Source organism: Eutrigla gurnardus (assembly GCF_963514095.1).
Source record: "Eutrigla gurnardus genome assembly, chromosome: 10".
In the NCBI taxonomy this organism is placed as follows: domain Eukaryota; kingdom Metazoa; phylum Chordata; class Actinopteri; order Perciformes; family Triglidae; genus Eutrigla; species Eutrigla gurnardus.
Genome location: NC_139924.1, coordinates 23,957,614 through 23,980,569, shown reverse-complemented (window position 1 = coordinate 23,980,569; position 22,956 = coordinate 23,957,614). Strand labels below are relative to the sequence as shown.

General features: G+C 42.9%; 1 protein-coding gene across 2 annotated transcripts in view; it reads left to right on the top strand.

The window, feature by feature from the left end:
* The first annotated feature begins 136 nt into the window (after positions 1–136).
* The window catches only part of gab2 (GRB2-associated binding protein 2), a 30,807-nt gene continuing 7,987 nt past the window's right edge, over positions 137–22,956 (top strand). Inside the window, exons 1-2 of one of the 2 annotated variants that reach the window (XM_084019496.1) lie at positions 137–571; positions 14,036–14,336. In XM_084019496.1, coding sequence (XP_083875622.1) covers positions 500–571; positions 14,036–14,336 — 373 coding nt within the window. In that variant the 5' untranslated portion in view covers positions 137–499. The remainder of the gene's footprint in view (positions 572–14,035; positions 14,337–22,956) is intronic. The other variant, XM_084019495.1, reaches the window with a different exon arrangement.

The window sequence follows — 22,956 nt, the reverse complement described above, 5'->3', positions numbered from 1 at the left end:
GTCGGTGCCTCCGCTCTTGTTGGTTTTGGGATCTTGAGGCTACTTTGAGGCGAGCAGCAGTTCTCCCATCCTGTTCATCCCAGCGGCGGCGGCGGCGGCGGCGCAGCCCATCCCTCTCTTTGCTCGGTGGGCGGGGTGTGAGTTGGGAAAACAAACTGCAGACACTCTACAATACTTCCTCACCCTGCATCAGTTGAGTTTCCCCGCCGCTCCTCCTCAACTGCCCGTGCGTAATTCCCCCAAGAGTCGAGTTGCGCCTTTTTTCTCTCTCGCTCTCTCTATCCCTCCTCTCTTTTTGCGTAAGTACCACCAGGGGCGACTGGCAACGTCTCCGACCAGCACTACTTTGATTTGTATCAAATGGGGGGCGCAGACTGCGCCAGGGAGAGCCGAACGCCGACAGCACTTTGAGCAGACAAGCCGCCGTGAGCCGTCATGTACTAGTGACAACAGGAAGGCAGCCGGAGAGCGACAAGAAGCGACACACACAGTGACGAACATGAGCGGCGGAGAGATCATTTTCCAAGGCTGGCTGAGGAAGTCACCGCCGGAGAAAAAGCTGAGAAGATACGTAAGTGAATTCCACTTTCGCATTGTTTTCTCAGTGTGTGTGTGTGTGTGTGTGTGTGTGTGTGTGTGTAGGAGTTTGACTGGTGCAGGACGCACACACTTTCCCTTGCGTTTCCTCCATCTGCATCTCAGCCAAGTGGTGCCAAAGTCAGAAAGTCCCATTGTAGCAGCAGGTGCACCCCACTATCACCGGGAGCTCTCCTGTCTTTTTAAACGGCCTACAGGAGGCACCACGTGATATTCTGGATTCTGCTATACAGTCTCAACCATTAGAATAGACATGGATGTTTTCTTTTATTAAAACCCCAGGTTTATACACACACACTGTGGGGTCCTATGGCAACATGGAGGTAAGCCGGTGTAATACCCCGACAGCTGTCTATAATTTTGACTAAATAGCTCCCACACACACACACACACACACACACACACACACACACACACACACACACACACACACACACACACAAACTGCCATTTGGCTTTATCCGATCATGATGAGGTCATGTCTAATCAAGCATCGATGCGTCCAGTTTCCACCGTGGCCAAGCCGACTAATGTCACAACAATAGTGATAACCGCACGGGACCTGAGCCTTGATAAGGCTTCATAAGCCAAAGCTGCTATAGCCCCTTGCTGGGTGCTGGACAGGAGAATGGCTGCAAATAAGATAATAGGATTTATGGAGGCAGATAGAACCATGAGACAATCTCCTATAAATACAGCTGTCCACTGTTTATGTATGGTGTTGCATTACCGGGCTTCTCCATGTTCCTACGAGCTGACTCTGCCATGATGTCATCTCCCTGTTTCATCTGGAAATCCATCCTTGAATGTCTTCAAATGTAGACCCCCCCCCCCCCATTGTCCTGTCATTTCCTCATTGTCTTCCACTTAAAGCTGGCGTATGTTTACACAGAGACCACCATGGTCCATATGGAACAGCAGCTGCAATGGCACAGAGGGAAAAAACTTGCTTGGTTTGTAGCGGTACTGTATAAACAACGAGGAGAAAAACCCCTCACAAGGCATAATAATGGCCTTCCTCAGGCAAGAGAGCAGGGAACAGCCTCTCAGCCCTTCTCACACTGCTCCTCACCCTCAGCAATAACCTATAAACAACTGCATACACACACAGTTCCAGCCAGAAAACAGTGTCATGAGATGGAGTGTCCAGAACAGGCAGACTTGTGAATGCGATAATCGGTCCATCTCAAATTCCTTCCACTTAAAGTCAGGCTACGGACAATCGGGGCCATTTACTCACCAGTATTGCTGTCATCTGACATAGTTGTCGTCCTAATGGAGAGGGATATTTTCAGATACTACTTTCACACATCGGTAGACGTTCCAGCCCGAAGGTGTGCTTCTCAAAGAACGTGGTTGCTCAGTTTATTTGCTCATTATAATGGAATGGGCTCAGGTGGTGTGAGGGATGTATTGTTTCAGAGCTGTAATTGACCTGTTAAAGGCTATGGGTTCATTATGTTGTGCCTCATTTGCAACAATGAAAAAGTGTTTTAATCCCTACTTCCCCTGTCAATATTCCACCCCTTTCTGCCACAAAGTCCTCCCTAAACCAGATGAGGCCTGTGTTTGTTAATCAGTAGTTAGTAGTAGGAATGATTGGTCTTGTATTAAAATAATATTGTCTCCTCGGTTACCTTTCACAGATGTTTTCTGAGAAATATGGCTCCAGTGCAGCGTTAGGAGAGAGTAAAAACTGGTACTACCACCGCAGGTCTGGCATGCAAATCATATGCAAAATCGGGGTGCAAAACACTTGTGGCAGTTGAAGCCTGGATGAAGCCGAGGAAAAATGACAGGAGGCAACATGTCTATCACTAACAAGCACGACTAGTAATGGTTAAACGTCTGCTAATTGTTTACAACTGCTATTTACTCTCAGCGGTGACTCACTCCTACAACAGCTCCTTCGCTGCACAAACACATGACGAGCACAAACTTTCCCCCCTCAAAACATGTGACAGCGGCGCTGCAGACATGCGTAGTCACTTTTTCACACACGCTGCATCTCTCCACAAGGAAAACAGTCGTGCTCTCATGTCCCAGCGCTGCTAAATGAATCACTCGGTTTGGAGTTTATCCCTTCTCCGGGGCTGATCGAGGCTCCAGAGGTGGGCAGTGTTTTTCGGGGCAGGTGGGAGTGGCCTTGTTGCTTTTGTTGAACAATGTCCAGAATAAGCAGAAGGAACATGAAAACAACTGACTGATCCAGCACTTACCCAGTGCCTCTTGCAGTGTTCTGTTGAGGTTATCTAACTCGTCAGTCAGTGGTCAGACAATATGCTTCATCATGTCTCCTACATTGACTCTAAAGCTATCTTTTATCCGTAGCTGCTGTTAAAGCGATAACGTATAAAAACCAATATCCTGTTAGATGTTGAAAATAGTTCTTCCTTGACTTAGGATAAGCAAAGGAAAGAAGTCTTACCTCTTTGTGACATCTAATGTTGACATATTCATAATAAGTCCTCTAAATGAATCATGCACGTATGAATCATACGTGCGACTCGTCATACTGTAAACAGTTTTATTCCTGTTCTCAGGTCGGGATCAAGCTGCTGTTGGCTAAACCCTCCCATCAGCCTGCTGTCGTAGCTGACATCACAAAACGTGTCTGTTCACATAGAGTAAAGCATTGCCACATTCCAGACAGATCATATCGGCAAGGTGATAGCTGCTGCTCCTACGTTCTCCCGCTGCCAGTTTCTAAGGGCTTTAACGTCTTGCCCTTGTGGATGGTACATCCAAGAGAGAGGAAGAGAGAGGTGGAGGAGGGGGGGGGAGTCGGTGTGTTTCCAAGGCAGGAATGGCAGAGCAGCAGCCGCCTGTGTCCCACTGTCAGCTGCCGGGTCTGCTGTTGTTTTGCAGAGGGGCTTTGGGAAGTCCTTGCCCTCAGAGGTCAGCGGAGAACGCCTCCCAGTTCCTGCTTTGACAGACACCCAGCGCTCACACAGACATTTTCCTTGTTCCACTTTATCCGTGGGCCCTCGAATGGTCCTTTCCCCCCGAAGCTACAAAACTGGGGTGGCTTTATGTGACTGCAGTCTCATAGTCAGATTAGTTTCTAATTGTTGGATATGTTCGCCTAAGGGGACCTTTGTGATTGAGAGAAGGAGCCTACGATCATTTTCATTGTTGGAGAATCTGGCAATTATTTTTAACTTAATTTAGTATTTGACTGAGGTAAAACATTTCCTTTAATCTGATTAATCGATTATTCCTCGGGAAATAGTGAAAAGTGCCCATTACAATTCCCCAAAGGCCAAAATGACCTAAAAAAAAAATACAAAAAAGCATCATATTGTCACATTTAAGAAGCTGGAAAGAGGAAATGTTTGGAGGTTTTTCTTGATTGTAACTATTAATCACTTTGAGAAAATTGTTGCTGATATATTTTATGTGGATCAACTGTCAGCAGTACATTAACAGTCCTCATTATCATTTGTCAAGATATTGATACATAAATGTCATATTTATTTTCCAACCCCAGGTGCATCCATTTTCTTCAAATTCATTGTGATGAAATCTCAGGGTGTTTTCTGCCCCAAACTTGATTTTTGCACCACTAGCAGATGCCAGACTTCCTTTTGATGGTACCTACAGGAAGTGTTGTGACAGAGGTCCCATCAAGCCTCTAGCATGCTAACACACTGGCGTTCTGAAGGGAATTAGATCCCTCGGATTTTTCTCTTGTGATTTGGACCAGCAGTGAGAACATTCTTACCTATTTGCTGAACTCTCAGAACCCACACTATCATAGGGATTGTTTTATTCAACGGTGCTTAAAATAAAAAATGAGTCGGAGTACAGCAACATGGATCGTAAACAGCTGAGCAAAATAACTTCAGGGATTCATCATTTTTATTTTCAACCCCTCTGACGATACTGAGAGCATAAAAGATTACAGCACAGAAGAGCATTTTACCGGTTGAGGCCATAATCAAATTGTTAATATAATGTGGCATCTATGTAGTTGGATTATATTCTGATGATAACAGATGTGGTTTGTTCTCCTAAGTGTTGTTTGCATCTACTTTATCAGAGCTTTACACACCTACTACGTTTAGTACCATGAGGTTGTTCCACTCTCAGGGTTTTCTACTTGAATAGACATTTAGTTTCTGCACTGATCCAAACACAAAATCATATTGGTATCAGGCCGCTAGCTCGTACTTATGCTGGTAGATGGCATGTCATATGACTGTCATGATGGCAGCTAGTAAAAATGCCTTTTAGCCTCCCAGTCAGCACAGCAGCATAGGCAAGCATAACATTGAGACTGACACAAAAAAGTAATTTAATAGTAAAAGCATAAACAGTTTTCATTCATGTCCAGAAATGTGATTATAAGTGACATTTGTGGTTTGTGTGCGAGATACTTTCATTGGAGTTGTAATGTCTGGCTAAACAAGGTTGTTGACAGCAGAAGGAAGCAGACTATTTATGGATCGGTAGACTGTGAAAAGAGAAGTGTTTTTGGTACATAAGCCAAGCTGATGAAAGTTCATTGCATCTCTGTAATGAATCATTTCTAACCTGTATGGCGTAAGTTCTGTTTACCTCTAATATTGACGGTTTAGTTAAAGGATTATTCTTTCTCTGAAGATCCAGGCGCTGATGAGTCACAGTTCAGTTGTAGGAAGTGAAATTTCCTACAATTCAACTGGAGCTCAGATAAGAATAAACAATAAGTTGTGTTTAAATGACTTCACTGGAGCACAGTGAGACAAAGTAGGCCAATGTCACCGACTTGTGTCCAAGGTTTTCAGTTGGCATAATGCACCGCATGTTGGAGGTTCACAGACTCCAAATATATACAGCAACCTGGATGTTATTGTCTCATTCAATCTCATTAATGCACTCCTCCAAAAATCGTTTCAACAAATCAATTTGATGGTTTCAGTTACGATAAATGATCAACTCGGCAAAAATACATCCTCCATTATTTGAATTATTTTTCATTTCATTTTGCGATTCAGATAATGAATTATTTTGGTATCGGCCCGTTTCCCGGAGGCAGTGGTGTCTACTTGTACGCTGGTGACTTGGAATGCTACTAAGTGAAAGTGATCCGTCATCATGTTACATCATATTTTGCAAGGCACTGAAAAACATCCATCATTTGCCAAGCATTTGTATAGACAAACACACACCAGGACATTGGGAAACATTTTGTTCTTTCAATGTGTGCTTCCAAAAGGAATACCATTTCTGAATGGCTCAGCAAATTATTTACCAAAAAAATAAGATACTTATTTGAGCTGTTGATTTTTAAAAATTATTATTATTATTTTTTTTAAACATCAGTGGTTGGCTTTATGCTGGCCACCACCAGGCCATAGTCCCTGTGATGTTTGAAGTGGAGTGGTGGTGAGACAGATCAAGGTGTTGAGGTCAGTATGTAAATGTTTCTACTCTGGTGCTGAAGAGATTGTTCCCTCCTGATATAACTGTGGTGTTTTATCCAGCGCTGTGCATCTGATGCCAGCTCGGTAGGAGTCAGCGAGACCAGGAGATGCTCTCGGCACACGCTCCATACACAGATGTATGAGCCGTAGCAGATGGCTGGGGCAGGGGAAGTAACACAAAGAGTTCTGATTAAAGATAATGCTCCCCGTTAGTCAAACTGTCAGTGCGGGCTCACGCTAAATAAGCCAAGCCTTTTGCTGATATGGAGACACGGCGAGAGATTACTCATTTTCCTAATGATGGAAGTGTTCAACTGCAAATTGAGGCTGATTATATCTACTGAGAGCTTTTGAGAGGTTGTTTTTCATAGGATGCGCTGCAGATTTTGCACATCATTGCTCCGGTGACGTGAGTGAGTGAGCACTGGAGGTACCGAGTGCAGCATCCCTCTTTATCATCATCACACCTGTAAGATGGAGCTTTCTATCATCGCCATATGATGACATTGTGTGTGGAGTCATATTTCCCCTAATGTCATAAAGGCTGAACCACATCAGGCCCAACTATACATGCACTAAATGGGTTTCAAAGCTGATTTCTTGTGAAGGGAAAATGTGAACTTAGCAATTGTGGACATGAAGGAAACATTAGGAGGTAAGTGTTCCTACCCGGTCTGTCTGGGCCCGCTAACCTCCCACCTTCTTTATTAACATACAAGAATTTATGGGCCTGTTTGGGTCTTATCTGCGTGTGTTACTTCTTGCAGCTGTCGGCCTTCCAAGGTCAGTGTTTTGACTATTGTGAAACCTGAGCAGTTTAATTTAAATTGCAGTGGTGCTTTAATGCTCTCTCGGCTATTCTGTTTAACATCTTTTCATGTTAACTTGTCCGGGGTACATGGATGTGACTGAGTTGTGTCGGATCCAGGAGCATCTGGATCTCTTCACTGCTCAAGACAGATAATGGGCTGGAGGAGCTGCTGAACATGCAAAAAAAAAGGCCACACATTGTAGTCACACTGTTGGACTCCTGTGTGTGTGAGACGTGAATTTATTGGAAACGCTCCAGAAACGTGTCTCGTGAACTCTGTCTGGGACAGCTGTCTGCTTAACGTCTTTGCTCAGAGCCGAGATGGGGAGCTCTGTGTAAACTGTAAGACTTCCAAGGAACTTCCCCATGCTCTCTCAAGTCCATGTGTGGTTTATTTAAGCTCACCGTTGCATAAACTGATGTCACATAGGTAAATACAGATGACACCTGTCAGGCACAGAAAGTAGGACAAACATGTTTTTCAGTGTCTCTTAAAGTGATGGTTCGGAGTGAAATGCACCCGAGGTAATTTCCACCATGACATCCAGCCAAACACCCCGTTGGAAGCATTTTTAGCGATGGTCAGCATTGGTCAAGATAGCCGCTATCAGCCGAATGGCTTAGTACTAGCGCGATGGTAGCGTCTATCCTCGGCTGCTATGCTACCGCAGCGTAGACGCCACTTCCGTGTTTACCCAGCCGATGCCGTGACGCGTGTTTCACGCGAGAGTATGAAAAAGTTTCACTGAGTTTTTATAAATGCTTGTATTATCAGGTGTTGACCTGATAATACAAGCATTTATAAACATTTAGCGAAACTTTTTCATACTCTCGCGTGAAACTCGCGTCAGGGCATCGGCGGGGTAAACACGGAAGTAGCGTCTACGCTGCGGTAGCGTTAGTTAGCGTTAGTAGCCGAGGATAGAGGATCAGGCAAGTGTTCTTTTAAATAGACTCCTGATGTACTTACAAACTTTCAAATGCCTCGTTTTGTGAGTACAGACACTATGTGTACTACTGCAGAAGTTTGGTAACATTCCATGCATTATTAGTGGGGTAATTTAGGAGATATACCCTCTGTACCATAGCGCTAGTACTAAGCCATTCGGCTGATAGCGGCTATCTTGACCAATGCTGACCATCGCTAAACATGCTTCCGAGGGGGTATTTGGCTGGATGTCATGATGGAAATGACCTAGGGTGCATTTCACTCCGAACCATCACTTTAAATGAGGGGTTAAATAACAAAGCAACTTCATTTCTCATTTTTCAGGATTTTTTTCAGGAAAGCATTATAATGCAAATTTTGAAGGTGTTTCGTGTTGTGTGAATAATCAGGCGATATTCTTCAAATGTAACTGTGTTGCATTCCCTCACTCGCTGCAACTCCCATCTGTCCCTGGAATGTGGGCTGACGTGTGACCCTCTATTGATTAGGACCACATAATCAGGGCTCTGTCGTCATTGTCTGCTGCAGCCCGCCCAGCTTAGTCCCTCACACCACATTAACCAAAAACACAAGTGTTTAGGGATTCACTCTACAAAAATGGCCATTATAGCTGTCCAACCTTTTAATTCATGCATTGCAAAGTGACCCTCGCTACTGTTCTTTTGTTCAGAGGTGTTTTCTGGAAACCAGAAGGGGCAAGAAATGAAGTCACTGATGTGCTAAATATTCCTCTTTTGTTCTTCTCCAAATTTGAGATGCTAGGAAACAGCACACTCATACAATCGATGTGAGATGAATGCATTGTAGGGGGAGGGCTACGTCTGCTGTCCTTATTTAGAACCAGTAACCATTCAGGGTGAGTGAAGTGAAAAGCTGCATCATGCTGATATACGAGGAGTTGGTTGGCAATCGTTCAGAATAACCTTTATATCTAACTTTTATATCGAGGTTCTTTAAAAGGTAAGGTCAACACAACATACCTAAGATGGGTACTAAGACCACTTTCTGAAGGTCTTGGTGTCATTGTCTGATTTATTTGTTTACATCATTGCCGTGATCGCTCATAGGAAAAAAAAGGAAATAATTCTCATGCATTTAATTCACATTTTGATTATTTTATCAAACATATTTCTCATGGTACTCTAATACACACACGTACATGAAATGGAATCATGATTTGTAATCTGTGGGTGTTTTTATGGGAGTGTGGCTCTTTCAGATTAATTTGGGGAGTGTCTATGGTTTCCATGCTCCACATTTTATCTGAAGTGTGTCATACAGTGTGGGACCTCCCTCTGGTCTCGTCTGGGTCTTGACTCGATCTCGCCTTGCCTTGGTCTCGATCTCAGTACACTTGGTCATGACTGTCCGTTTAAGTGGTCTCGACTCCACTGCTTTAGGCATATTATCTTTATTTCCCTAAAAAAATACTTTTCATTTTACAAAAATAGGCAAACTTATGACAAATGTTTAATGTTGCCAAAATAACATACAAAATCAAAAGGTGAAATATTATTTGTATAGAGCTTCTAGAGAGATATGTGAAAGCTGATTCTGAACTAGTTCTACTGGGAATCGTTATTGGCTGCAATTAGATACCAAAAATCCCCCTGACCACTTCCCTCCCCCTCTTAATTGTCTCCATACTCTGTCCCATCCCTTAGAAAGCCACCAGTGGGACCTCTGAGAACACTGATGGGATCCCTCTCACTTCACCTTTTATTGTAATTAGCAGTAATGGCCCAGCACCAGTGCATTTTCATGCAGTCTTCTCACAGTGTGTGTGTGTGTGTGTGTGTGTGTGTGTGTGTGTGTGTGTGTGTGTGTGTGTGTGTGTGTGTGTGTGTGTGTGTGTGTGTGTGTGTGTGTGTGTGTGTGTGTGTGTGTGTGTGGGGCTGATATGGTGTTGCTCAGATCAAACATGTTGCCTGAGGCCCCCAGTCAGACTGTAGCCGAGCATTCAGTGTCACAAGAGGTAAATCACCCTGCGATCACAACACACGTGACCTTTTACAAACGCTGGTAATAGATGAGAAAATGTACACAAGCAAGTTGGTTACGAGGCTCTGCTGCAGCTCCACGGTGTCCGTGTGTGTGTGTGTGTGTGTGTGTGTGTGTGTGTGTGTGTGTGTGTGTGTGTGTGTGTGTGTGTGTGTGTGTGTGTGTGTGTGTGTGTGTGTGTGTGTGTGTGTGTGTGTGTGTGTGTGTGTGTGTGTGTGTGTGTGTGTGTTTGTGCAGCTGTGTAGTGTGTGTACTGCAGCAGCAGGTAGAGCCGAGGACGTACAGTCAAAAACAATTACCTGCTGTCTGCTTCGCTCCAGCTGTAATAGGAAGATATAGGTAAACAAGTCTATTCTAACATTTAACGTGAATAACATGCGTGTTTAGTTTGGATGTTTGCTCGTGGACATTTAAAAACATGTGGACCGATGCTTATCAGCCAGCCTGTTGACACAGCCTACCACTACACACACACACACACACACACACACACACACACACACACACACACACACACTGCTCTATTCCTGTAAAAGGCACACCTTCAATAATTGTTTAGGCCACAAGCATCTCCAAGTTGATTAGTCGGTGTTACGAGGAGAGCAGATTGAGTTGTGTTCAAAGACATGAGCCTGGCCTTGTTTTTACAGTGTTGGATTAGATATGTGCAAATACAGTGAATGAGTGCTGTGCGACTTATCAGCTGCCGGTGTGTATTTATCTCCTAAAATGTGGCGTAAAGACGAGGAGAACTTAACAACACATGCCACACCATTGTGTCCCCCTTTTGTTTGGATGTGTTTGTTTTCCCACAGTATCATTGTTTTGCAGTCTGCCTAAAATAGAACAAAACATGTCTACTTGTCAACATGCAAAGAAACAAAAGGAATTGGCTGGACAAACCAGTTTTGATCCTATTTTTAGAAGCTTACCTCGCTCAAAAGATTGTTTTGTGCAGTTTTGTTATTAGAGGTTTTCCTTCCCAGTCATCTAAAATAGATTCAGACGTGTTATACTTTGTAGTCCGCTGTAGTCTCTGTGTGTCTGTAGCTGGCTGCCATCAGCACAGGACAAATGAGACTGTGTTGGAACAAGGTAAGACCAAGCCTTTATGGGATGATTGAATAAGACCGAGGGGACTAAATGCTGTGCGTTCATAGATAAGGATGGCTGCTCTTCTTGTTGCAGAGAAGTGCTACCAGGCAAAAACATTTATTACAGTCTACAGTCGAGACCTTGTACAATCCAAATAGAAGGGGTTTTTAAACATTAATATGAGGATGTTTTCCCAAATTTCTATCATTAACAGTATCATTTTTATTTTGTCTTCATGAAGTTGAAGATGTCTTTTTTTTCTGCTCAGATTTGACCTTTATTTGACTTTAATCTTCTTCAATTAAATGATTGATTGATTATTCGATTAAAGAGCAGCAGAAGATGATGAACAACATGTCTCTTGTTGTTTGCAGTATATTTGCTGAAACTATAATACATGACGTCATGCTCATTTAGGGCGTGAGTCGTGGCTCCCATCTCAGTGGTCCACTGAACTGTCCAGGCCAGTCGTCAACAACTGTGATGCAGCTCCATCCGAAGCTATGAGGGGGAGGGGAAAGTTGGAGAGCTAGGAGAGTTCAGCCTAGTTTTACAGCTTCAGCCCTCACTTCCCAGCGCTTAGACAGTGATCGATGGGCTTAGACATGCTCTGGAGGACAGGCGGTGGGTGGGTCAGCTCATTTTGTTGTGTCCTTCTCCCCCATGATTTGAGATGAGAGAGAGAGAGAGAGAGAACTGCACTGCTAGTTTTGTTGTGGAAAAGGCTCTTTGGAAAGTGAATGCACTTGAGACATTGTCATTTTGCATGCCACGTTTCTGCGAGGAGCAAACAGTATGACAAAGGGAAACATTATTCAACCCTCTCAATCAGAGCAAGCGGAACATTAATTTGTTCTTGAATTCGGCAGCAACTACTTTTCCTGTGGAAAATACTCTATTCTATTTTTAGCGTGATAAGGCCTCCTAAATGAGTTGTCTTCCCTCTGTGGTTGAGAGCTGTGGCTGTCCTGGGTTCATACGCTGGCTGCAGCTGAAGGATGCCAGGAATAACCCAGCTGGGTCGCACTGACCTCTTGAAACTGGGCAGCGCTCCAGGTCTCAATTAAGGGATGCTCTCTCTTTCCAGAAAAGGCAATAATATTTAAATGGAGTTTGCGAGAGTTATAGTGATTTCTCTGTGGACGTCGTAATGGCACTGAACCATAGCTTTGTGGAGCCGGGGGAAAGAAACGTATGCAGTGTGTTACTTTCGAAGAGCACGATGATGACTGTTCTGTGTTTTCACTAAATAAATAAGTTCACACTCCAGTGGAATCATTTTGAAGGAAACTTGAAGAGTATATGACTGTTGACTTCTTTGGAATCTGTGTCTCCACACCCTTTACGATCTGCAGAGGACATAGATAATAACCGCCCTCATATTCAACTGCACGACTAAAGCCGATTAAACTTCTTGAAACTGAATATGAGACGCACACACAGCAGCTCGGCTCCACTATCTACACCATTAAGGTAACACCGCCTTAAGCTTTTATCAGTCTGAGAGAAAACAAAATGAAAAATGTCTTATGCCCCAACCTCAGGAGTACTTCAGCTTCACACAGAAGATAAGATCACAATCTGCCCTTCCTGGGAAAAACGAGAACAAAAACATGTTGCTACTAACAAGTCAAAATATGGATTCTGAAATATTTTGTATGAGGAATGATGGATCTGGTTTCACACAATTAACCCTACTTAACAATAACATAGTCATATTTAATATAGCGTAGTCTGTAATATATTTAAAGCAACAATGTACCAATCTAGTGGGGGAAAGCCTGCGAAGGTGTGGATTCAAACACAATTTAAGAGGCAAGAATTGAGAAAAATTGAAAAAAGAAGAAGTGTCATCTTTGCGCACCACTGACTCCTTAATTGATTTGATGAATTCAGAGACACCACAGCAATGATCACTGAGCATTACAGGTTTATGTAAAAGCTCCAGCAGGTGTAGCTTTAACGCCGGCTCTGTTCTGCGTGTCCTGGTGTGTGTCCCAATGTCCCCGACACTGTGCATGCACAATACCAGGATGCTGAAACGGAAGCGGCTCATTCAGCCATCGTTCATTTTCCCCCTGAAATGCTTCTGGGAGTTGGAGCACATAAGACGAGGCTGCATGCACACATTTCCAGAGCAGACACAGAATACCTCTATGAACGGCACAGGAGAGATGCATTGCTATCCATTTCCCGCCCTGTGTGTGTGTGAGTGTGTGTGTGTATCTGTATAGTGTCAGTCTGGTTTGTGTGTGTGTTGGGGGGGCAGTTAGCCTTGCAGCAGTGTTTGTGTTGATGGAGAGAGAGGGGGCCTGCAGGATCCTGTGTGTCAGCAGCCTGCATGAGAGAGACATTGCCTGGCGGAAGTGCATCACTGGCAGATGTCCAACCACCCCCCACTTTACTCCCCCTTTCCCTTCCTGGTCTATCTTCCTCTTTTGTATCTGAGCACAGAGAACAAAGAGGCCCTTGAAGACAGCCAATGGGAAAACATATGGATGCCACTGTTCTTCCTCTATGCTTTTCCAGTTGACAAATACAACAGCGGTGTCGATGGCTGGTGGTGTGAAATCAACGCGTTACATTGTAGGTTTCTTGCTCTTGCATCACGACTGGAGCGTGTGCTTCCGCTGCCTTTCATGTGGATATGACGAGGGGTGTTTATGTACTCGCTTGGAGCTCCAGTGACATGATCTTATGCAGATGTAGGTTGACTGGAGCAAAGCTGTGTCATTCACCATGTGGGAGGAGCCTGAAGTCCTATAATGAAGTTGTCATGGAGAAGTTCTGCTTCTGTCGTAGCTCACGGAGGGATATCGGTACAGGAAATACGTTGTGATGGAGTAAACACCTGCTGCTTCCACCCACAGCCTCCAACACACACACAAACCACACACAACCACATGGGTGCTAAAGCACATTAACCTGCTCAAGTAAGCAGACTTACTCTCCGAGGTCTGTTAGATCAACAGTTCACGTCACAGCTGATTTAACTGCTGAGTTGCACGGCAACATTTTGCATCGCATGACGTAGGTAGTCATGCTGAATCTGAAATATTGAGTATTTAAAATGCAGATGAAAAATGATTTAAAATTAAATCGGCAGACACACATGGTAAGTCCTTTCTTTTTGGGCTAAGGTCACGTTCTTACCTTTTCTATCTCATTTCCCAGGCATGGAAGAAACGCTGGTTCATACTCCGCAGCGGGCGCATGAGCGGTGACCCCGATGTTCTCGAGTACTACAAGAACGACCACTCCAAGAAGCCCATCCGGGTCATCGACCTGCACTGCTGCGAACAGGTGGACGCCGGCCTGACCTTCAAGAGGAAGGAGTTCCAGGACAGCTTTGTGTTTGACATCAAGACCTCCGACCGCACTTTTTATCTCGTAGCCGAGACCGAGGAGGAGATGAACAAGTGGGTCCGCTCCATCTGCCAGCTGTGTGGCTTCAACCAGTCAGACGACAACCACGGTAGGAAAGCCTGACCTGTTTGATCCCTCTGCCACTGTTTTGATCATCTCTCCACCATCGCTCTATTAACCTCAAAGCTCAACCTAACTCAACTCAATAAGATTTGTTTCAGGTTAGCTAAAAAAATATGGTTTTGGTCTGCTGCTGCTACAATCTCAAATTTAAATGTTAAAACAATTAGTTGGTGCCGTAGGAAATCATGCTTCCAGAATAACGATATGTACTGAAATGATGAGTATTTCATTGGATTCATCCAGTAAAAGGAATTAAGCAACAGATGTGAGAATTGATTGGAGAAAACAAGCAATCTGAAGACATTATATGACGCATTTTTCAAAATGTTCTGACATTTTGTAGACTAAATAATATAGTATGCATATACTCTACATCTATACTGCCCTGTGAAAGCCCCCCGCCACCGACCCTGAATAGACTAAGCTGCTACAGATAATGGATGGATGGATGGACCTTTTCTTGATTAATAGAATGTGTTTTGTTGTCTTTTATAAGCTGTACAAAACAAACTGCAATAACTCCCTCCATTTATTAGTCTCCTGTGCATTCTCAAATATTTTTGAACAGATTTCATCTTAGTTTTCACAAAGAAAAAAGAAAAAAATATCAGTAGAGGTCCAATCACATGATATCATTGGAATTGTTTTTCCCATCTTTGTTATTTGAGAGAGTAGAATAGCAACATCCCTGCCAAATAAATGGATACAGTGTCTGAGTGTTATTGATTTTTCTATTCTATATTTTTTTCATTTGTTAAAGAAGGGGTCTGATCTATGCCTAATGATATGATATGGTCTTGTTATGGGCATTGTAAATTATTTGATTTAAAAAAAAAAAGAATCCACTCGTGGAAACATGAAGCACGTTCGATTAAAAAGCTCATCAGCCTGATGATAACGTTTCTATACAGCAATGTTGTTTTTATAAAACGGCTTGTGTCTGGGACAGAAAAGAGCAATCCTTAGATTGCCTTAATTACTAGAAAAACACTCTCCTATGATCTTTTGTCATTTAAACATGAATATACTGCATGTAAAAGGTGAAATGAAAGATATTTATACAAATGTCTCTAAAGTCGTCAAGCAGCAGTGGGTGAGGTCTTTAGCTGGTTTAGGTGAAGTCTTAAAAATATATTTTAGATAATATATCGGAATTGGAATGTGAAAAAAATACAAAAATAAAACCGATAAAGCAACACAACCAAATTGATAAATAAAATGGAATCTCAGGCTCTGTTAATACAAATGTGCAATGTCTGAGCAACACCGAAGTCTTACAATGAAGGGGAAATCCCTGCCATCTATTCTGTCGGTGACGTTCTTGTGGAAACAAACACACATGTAAACACAACAGGCAATATTGGAGTCCAAAACAGGCCTAATTCAGTGTATATTCTATGTGACATAAGGGTTTGTAAAACATACACACTCATGTTTTTGCACTGATGATGTTGTTTTCCCGCCATCTGGCAGCTGATGGACGTTACTCTTTGTTCACATGGCTGATCATCCGTAACATACAATATGTACAGATGTGGAATAAAGGAACTGTATTTTCCTTACTCTTTTTTTTTTTTTGTAGGTGGCAAATAAGAAGTTACAACTTGTTAGTTGCCATTGTTGTGCTGGCGTTTTCTCTGAAACACGCCTTGCAGCTTTTTCCAAGAAAGAAACATTAAAACCAAAACTAACACTTTCTTGTTGGTGTGTTTCAATGCTCTGGACAGGTGTGAAAGTCTTATGCAACTTCCCCTGTTCATTTACCACTCCATATCTTTAACTGCTTCAGTACTTCTGATGGTGGATTTTCAATCTCCTTAAATTATGAACTAAAATAGAGCTCGACCACATAGTTATTGCTGGATAATCAAAATTAGAGAGTCTGATACCAGTTTTGGAAAAGCCGCCTAAAATGATGGATCTGATATCGACGAGCTGCTTCCGTCATCAGCTCTGGGAAAAAGATTCATGATAGAAGTAGCTATGAGTGAGCCATTTCATTCTGTCCAAGTAATTTCTCAGCTCTACTAAATATATTAAATCAGTGTACATTTATCAGAAAAAAAAGAAAAGACACATTCAACAACACAGTCTTTCTATGTGAAAACTCTCTGCAGATTTGGGAAAACATGCTTTTGCCCAATCCGTCTGGCAGAAACTACCTGTCAGTAAAAAGGTGCATTGATGGTGAAGTTGTCATCGGGCATGAGTGTGAGGATATATGAGTATATGAAGTATGTGTGAGCTGTCTCCGTCTGCATCAGTATTCCTCCTGCAACATCTCCCATCTTGATCTTTGAGCCCGTGAACACACATGGACATGGAGCTAAGCCACGCGATCACACGACACATTAACTGTTGTTTAACGTGCTGAGCTCTTATCAGTCCATGCAGAAACCTGTACTTGAAGTGACACAGATATGCGGACGGTAATTGAAGCTAAGCGAGGGTAACTTCACAAACGCCTTTTTAGCAGTAAAGGTGTGTTGTCACATAATAAGCAGGGAACACAAATCTTTAGTTAGAAGTTAGCTCCTCTTATGTAAAGTAAACAAGCCAACATAGACAAACAGAAGAAGCACAAATGCCAAGTTATGCATGTTTGTTGTCATACAGAGGCGGACAGAAGGTGGTGAATCAGAACCCAGCAGCCTGGGGTTCATATTGTTTATTATATTATTATATTCTGCAGCCATACCGTCACAAACTGTACACACAGTCGTACGTGTTGTTCTACTACAGCTGCGGTGCCAGTTGGAGCTCTGAAATGATTGTGAAAGAGATTAACCGGGCTTAGCTAGACAACGGTCTGAAGGAGTGACGGTGTGTTTGTGTTTCGCTGAGGATTTTGTTGAGACTCCGTCTACATCTGTTGTATCAGCACCTTGATCTGAACTTGACTTTGCCAGTGAGAGTTGGCCTGTGCTGCCAGCACTGAGCTGCCTTTTTAGGACTACATGACATGAGAGCAACCCATTGTTACACAACGTTCATGCTGTCAATGGAAAGATAATACTATTAGTAGTCCATTAGCCTTTTTAGTTGGTGTCATTCTAGGTCCTACAATGCTACTTTGAAATTTGACTTTGAACATTCGTTTTGAAATTAATTTGTTGGTGGTCATGGAGATGGCTTTATGTGCTGATATTTTAATTCCAATTAGAACTACCTGTATGCTTAATATACAGGCCAAGAGAACATGTCTTAACATAATGAAGTCATTCCTAAAGTCTTATTTTCCGCAGATGTAACCACCACAACAACATAGCATATTTTATACATACACATATAAATAGTAGGTATAGATTCCCTCTCCTTTGCTTTTCACTCTCTACAGATGCCTGTGTGCCTATTCTCCTTCCCTAAGTGCCCTTCACGTGCATTGATTTTTTTTGTTGTTGTTGAAATAATGAGACTCCATGGCACTGGAAGGTCAGGTTTCTGCTGCTACAAAGCTGTCTGAGGTCGGTTTGCTGTTGCTGCCACTACCGTGCGTCCCACAATACCACTGGCAGCATCTGAAGCATTGCTGGGGAGCAGGGACTTGCATCGTACTCACCCATCAAAGAAGTCCTACATCCTGTACAGAATGTAGATCCACAATGTGTGACGTGTGAATAATATATAAGAGAGAAAAATACTTTTAACTGTGGTGCCACTCGTTACATTTTGAATAAACGCTGACAACCAAGAGCGAGACTATTGAAGAGAATACGGCACCTTCTTACACATGAGCACGTTATGCATGCTTTTCATTTCAAATTATCTGTTGGTGGGTGTTAGCGCTGTTGTTATCAGATAGTGACGGCGTGCATCTGCACCCGGGGAGACCCGCCCCCGAACACAATCTAATGAATGGGAACATCATCTCGTCAATCACGGGCTTTGTTCGCCTCTCTCCCAGCTGTTTGAACTCCGAGACGAGGATAATCTCAACTCAGGGTTTGCGTTTTTTACTTGTCAGCAGTCTTTATTTCATTTTTTTTTTTTTTTTTTTTCCCTCTTTTGCGATACGGTTCTGTTTTGTTTTCCTCCTCTTCACTCCCCTGGCTGTCCCTTGGAAAAAAGTATTGTATCAGTTAATCTGTCACCCTTAAGATGATGAGAAATAGGGAAAAAAGAATAACTACTAAATCAGCATTTCCAACAGCAGCCTCAGCAGTTTTTGTCAAATAGCCATTGAAAAGAGATTAGATTTATTTTTACATTAAACCCCTCGTGTGGAGCCAGATTGATGATTTGTTGACTGCAGATGTATATTTAAGTATGACTTGGTGAAATGAATCAGCTTCATTGTGACGTTGCCATCTCATCGAGTTTACAGAATAATAAATATTACTGTTGAGGAAATATTGTAAGCAACTCAGAACTTCCCCGTTTGCTGATTCTTGCATAAGAAGGCTGAGATTTGTGCTCTCTGTGAAATCTAGACTCGCCAGCAATCGTTAAAGAGGAACTGTCTTCAAAGATAATAGTAAAGTTGTGGTCATTGATTGCTTTTTCTTCAACGGCGGGGCCGGAGAAATGTTGGTTAAAGTGTGACTGGTGTTGGCAACACATAAACCAACCCTTGACAAGGAATTTCACATCCAAGCAGTTGCGTAATACTGTGGAATTGAGATAATTTTTTTTATCAAATGCCTGTATGCCTCCCCTCAGATGTTATGGAGTCCACTATCTATTTGGATAATCATCCTTGTGACTGTATGTGTACAGATTCTGGTTGTGTAGCCATTTTTCATCTTGTTGTTAACAAGTTGGCATCGGCTCAATTGTTCAGATGACAGGTTTAGTGCCAGCCTGTGGCAAAGCCAATCACTCTAATTGGTGGCTGCTGCCCAGCACACAGTCACATGGAAAAACTGCAAATGGACTATTTTTAAATGGGATATTTTCTTTGGCTCGACTGTTTATATGCAATTCAGCAGATGTTTATACCTGTCTTCATCTTGTAATCAGCTATTTGGCGTAGAATCTGTTTACCGTAGGCCTCCCTTGTCTGTCACACTATACCTTCACCTTAATTGGTAGGTTGGTAGTGTTAGCACAGATAAAGGTGCAATTAGTTAATGTTTGGATGCAAAGAGGTTTATGTGGGCAGCTGTTCACAGATTTACAGTTTGGCTGCATGTCAACAGTGTAGGAGGACATTCTGCTCTTTATCTTAGGGTTGGAACTGTATGTGAGTTTGGTGGTATGATAACCCTCTCAGAAAATATTCCAGTATAACATTAATATTATCATTATCATCATTTACAATTACCATAAAAGGAATGCTAACTGAATTATAGAAATAAACAGAAATATTAACCTGAAAAAAAAAATGGAGTATACAATATCACATTTTCAGGATTTATTTCATCAGACGACACAAAATGTTAACAAATACAACCAGGCTGCATATAATTCATTCAGCTCCAAACTCTAATGTATTCACCCTCAAAAGTAGTTTAGTTTATTGGAGTGGTTGTATAAAGAATTCAGACATTCTCCGTTCAGTATGACTTCTGAGATTTCACACCAAGCGTGTTCCCTTTCTGTAAATCACTGTATTGTCAGAGCGAATCATCCTTTTCGTATTCGGCCTAGTTGGCTGCATGCAGCGTCGCAGCCCTCTCCAGGTAAGTCTTGCATTGATAATGCAATTGAGATGAGACGATAAAAGCTCACAAACAAAACAAACGTCCTCAAACCTTTTTGTGTCCTCCCTGACCTTTGCACAGCTGCAGTAGTTCTCCACCCGTCAACATACAGAAATAAGGTCAGAGCGTTGAAAATGAGCTCCTTTTTTAGACTCTGTAATGCATTGACCCTGACAAGCATGAGCCTTTTCGGTGATTGATCAGTCCAGGGTTTTGAGGCAAATTGATGTCGCAGTGTAGTCGATGGGCGGTGCTCACATGATGATATGGAGCGGGCAGGCACCGGGGAGTAATGTGATCAGGGAATGCTCCTGTGTGCTGCCTGCTCTGCTTGATACTCGTCTGGGATGTATTTAAGAGAGAATGAAACAGCCGTGTCACTTAGTTCGCTGCAGACTAACTAGCAGTGGAAGTACGCCATCTTCCCTCTTCCTGTTGAGCATCGCCACACTCCCTCCGCGAGCTAACAGCTCTCCGCAGCGTCCGCCTAACCCATCCCTGCTAGCATCCGTCAGTCCCACAGAAAGCTCCCAACCCCCCCTGCTAACCGCACATGCAAATGGGCCCCACTATGCGTCCTCCTGGGACACAGCGTTGCTTTAAGGAGCCACTGCTGTGGCAGATCCATGCAGGACAACAAGCGATGCATCTACATGGAATCAGCAGTGAAAAGAAACCACTCCAGTCCTTCTGGTGCTCTTTTTAAGGTTGACCTAAACTGGCTGAGCAGGTCCTGTTTCCAAGGGTGCTTTGACAGGACCCGTGGGAGGATCAAACCTATTGCTTGACCCCCCCCTCTCCACCCCACATAGCCATATCTAAGGTTAATTTGCAAAACTCCTTGTAGCTGTCTCAGCACTGAGGTTATATTTTTAAGTGCAATCCCACATGGAACCATTAAGGAAATTGCATTTTTTTTTTTTTCTTCTACTCAATTTTGAAGCTAGGTGGGCAAGTGTACTTTAGATGATTATCTGGTACGGAATATTTAAGGGATGATTGTAGTCCTGATGAAATGTCTTAACTGCCGTATTGAGAAAATTCAAATGCTTCCTCTTCATTCCTGTTTCTGTCTGACACCCTGTCAATTCAATGGCTCAGTGTCATTTTCTATTTTTATATGTCATTTCAGATTAGATTATCATATGTCCTAGTCTAAATTCAGCGGGTCTGGGAGGAAATGAGCACCCTACAAAGACACTCTTGTCCTTGGTGATCCAGCAGGGTTCTAATTTTGGACCACCGAGTCCAGCAGCCGGTTTCTATTAGATTATGGCCACAGAGCAGATGAGACATAGGTGATGTATTATAGAACATAATTCGGAAATTGCTCAAGAACTTAGGAGACCTTTGACCCAAAATAGCCATATGTCGTTCAATGACCAAAAGTGCTCTTTTAGTGCATCGCTGTTGATAGTCTGATGTTTGTTTCAGGCTGAGGGATGTCATGGGAAGAACTCTTTGTCTCTTTTTAACTTGCCTCGTTTGATGTTGAGGTTTCAGCTTTGAATAATTAGGCTCGTAACTCAAAAAAATACAATTTGCCTTTATTTTTTCTCATGCCAGACTCTCACGGTTTTATTACTTTTCTTTGTAAGATGTAGTAAAATAAATTACTTCTAACTTCGGTTAATACATATTTTACCACCTTTTATATTGAGTGTCACAGTACATTAGTAGTGGAGGAAATATTCCTAGAAGCAGTGTTTGTACTGTATTTTCTGCTCTTTTTTTCTATTTCTGTGTTGTGGACTGACTTGATGGAATTTCTTCCCCGTGGTAACATACATCATCAGACCTATTAGTGTCAGTGATGAGCCATGTAGGCTATTCCATCAGCAGGCTGGGCCGCCCGCCTTTCTTCTCCTTCTGATTCTGACAGTTATGTGTGGCAGTTAATCAAAAAATCATTTAAGACACAAAACAATGCTCGTGTGCACACGCTCTCCATGGCAGTGAACAAGATTACATTTTACTTTTGAAGTTGCGTCCTCAGTCATTAAGCCTGCATGTGTTTTTCCATGCAGCTCTCCACTCTGGCGGGCGGGGGGGGTGTCTTTCTACAACAAATCAATATATCTACCCATGTTAGTGGGCCCTAGTGCTCACCGCACTGGATGAAAGCTTTTACAAAGCTTTTTGTGGAGAAAGGAGATGATGCCTAACCAGCCAAGGGAGAGTGGAATTGCTCAGAACAATGGTGTAATTGAGGATCATTGGGGGGGGGGGGGAGTCCCTGTCTGTGTGGCTTTGGGCCTAGACATCTCACTGATGTCCACTGGCCTGGAGACCCTACAGCAGAGGCCCTTTCCCCCTCAGGCATGGATGTGACCTCATTCAGCTAACTGGGCTTCAGAATACCCCCGCCCTCCCAACCGCCCCACATGCACACTCACACACCCACCCACCCGCTCACACACCACATTTGTGTGAGTTTTCTGTTTTGCACAGTGGCTGTGGTCCCTCTGTATGGTCAGCTCACATTATGACTCAAACAGGACATTGGCCTCATCTTAAAGGGCAGTTTGACCCATAACATGCTCTGTAAAGGTCTGATAATGAGGAGGAGGAGGAGGAGAATGGTGGAGGATCAAATGGGTGTGTCTGTTAGGAATGAAAAGTCATTTCCACACAGATTCCAGCCTGTAAAATGAAAATATAAACTGTTTTTCTCTGTTTGTATCCTGTTGAATTGAAAATCTTTTGGTTCCAGACTGTTTGTCAGTCACATCGCCTCGGTCTTGTGGAAATTGTGTTGGGCGTTTTGGGTAATTTTTTGATATTACAGAGATGAAACAAAAATGTTTGATAAACTGATCAATAATTAATACAATACCAGTTTGATTCTCATTGTTCTTGAATAAGTATGCGTATACAAAACCTTGCATGTACTGTACAGTGGAAGAGAGAGATTAGTGGCAGCAAAAGATGATTGGTGGAGTTGTATTCCTCACTCCCATCAGC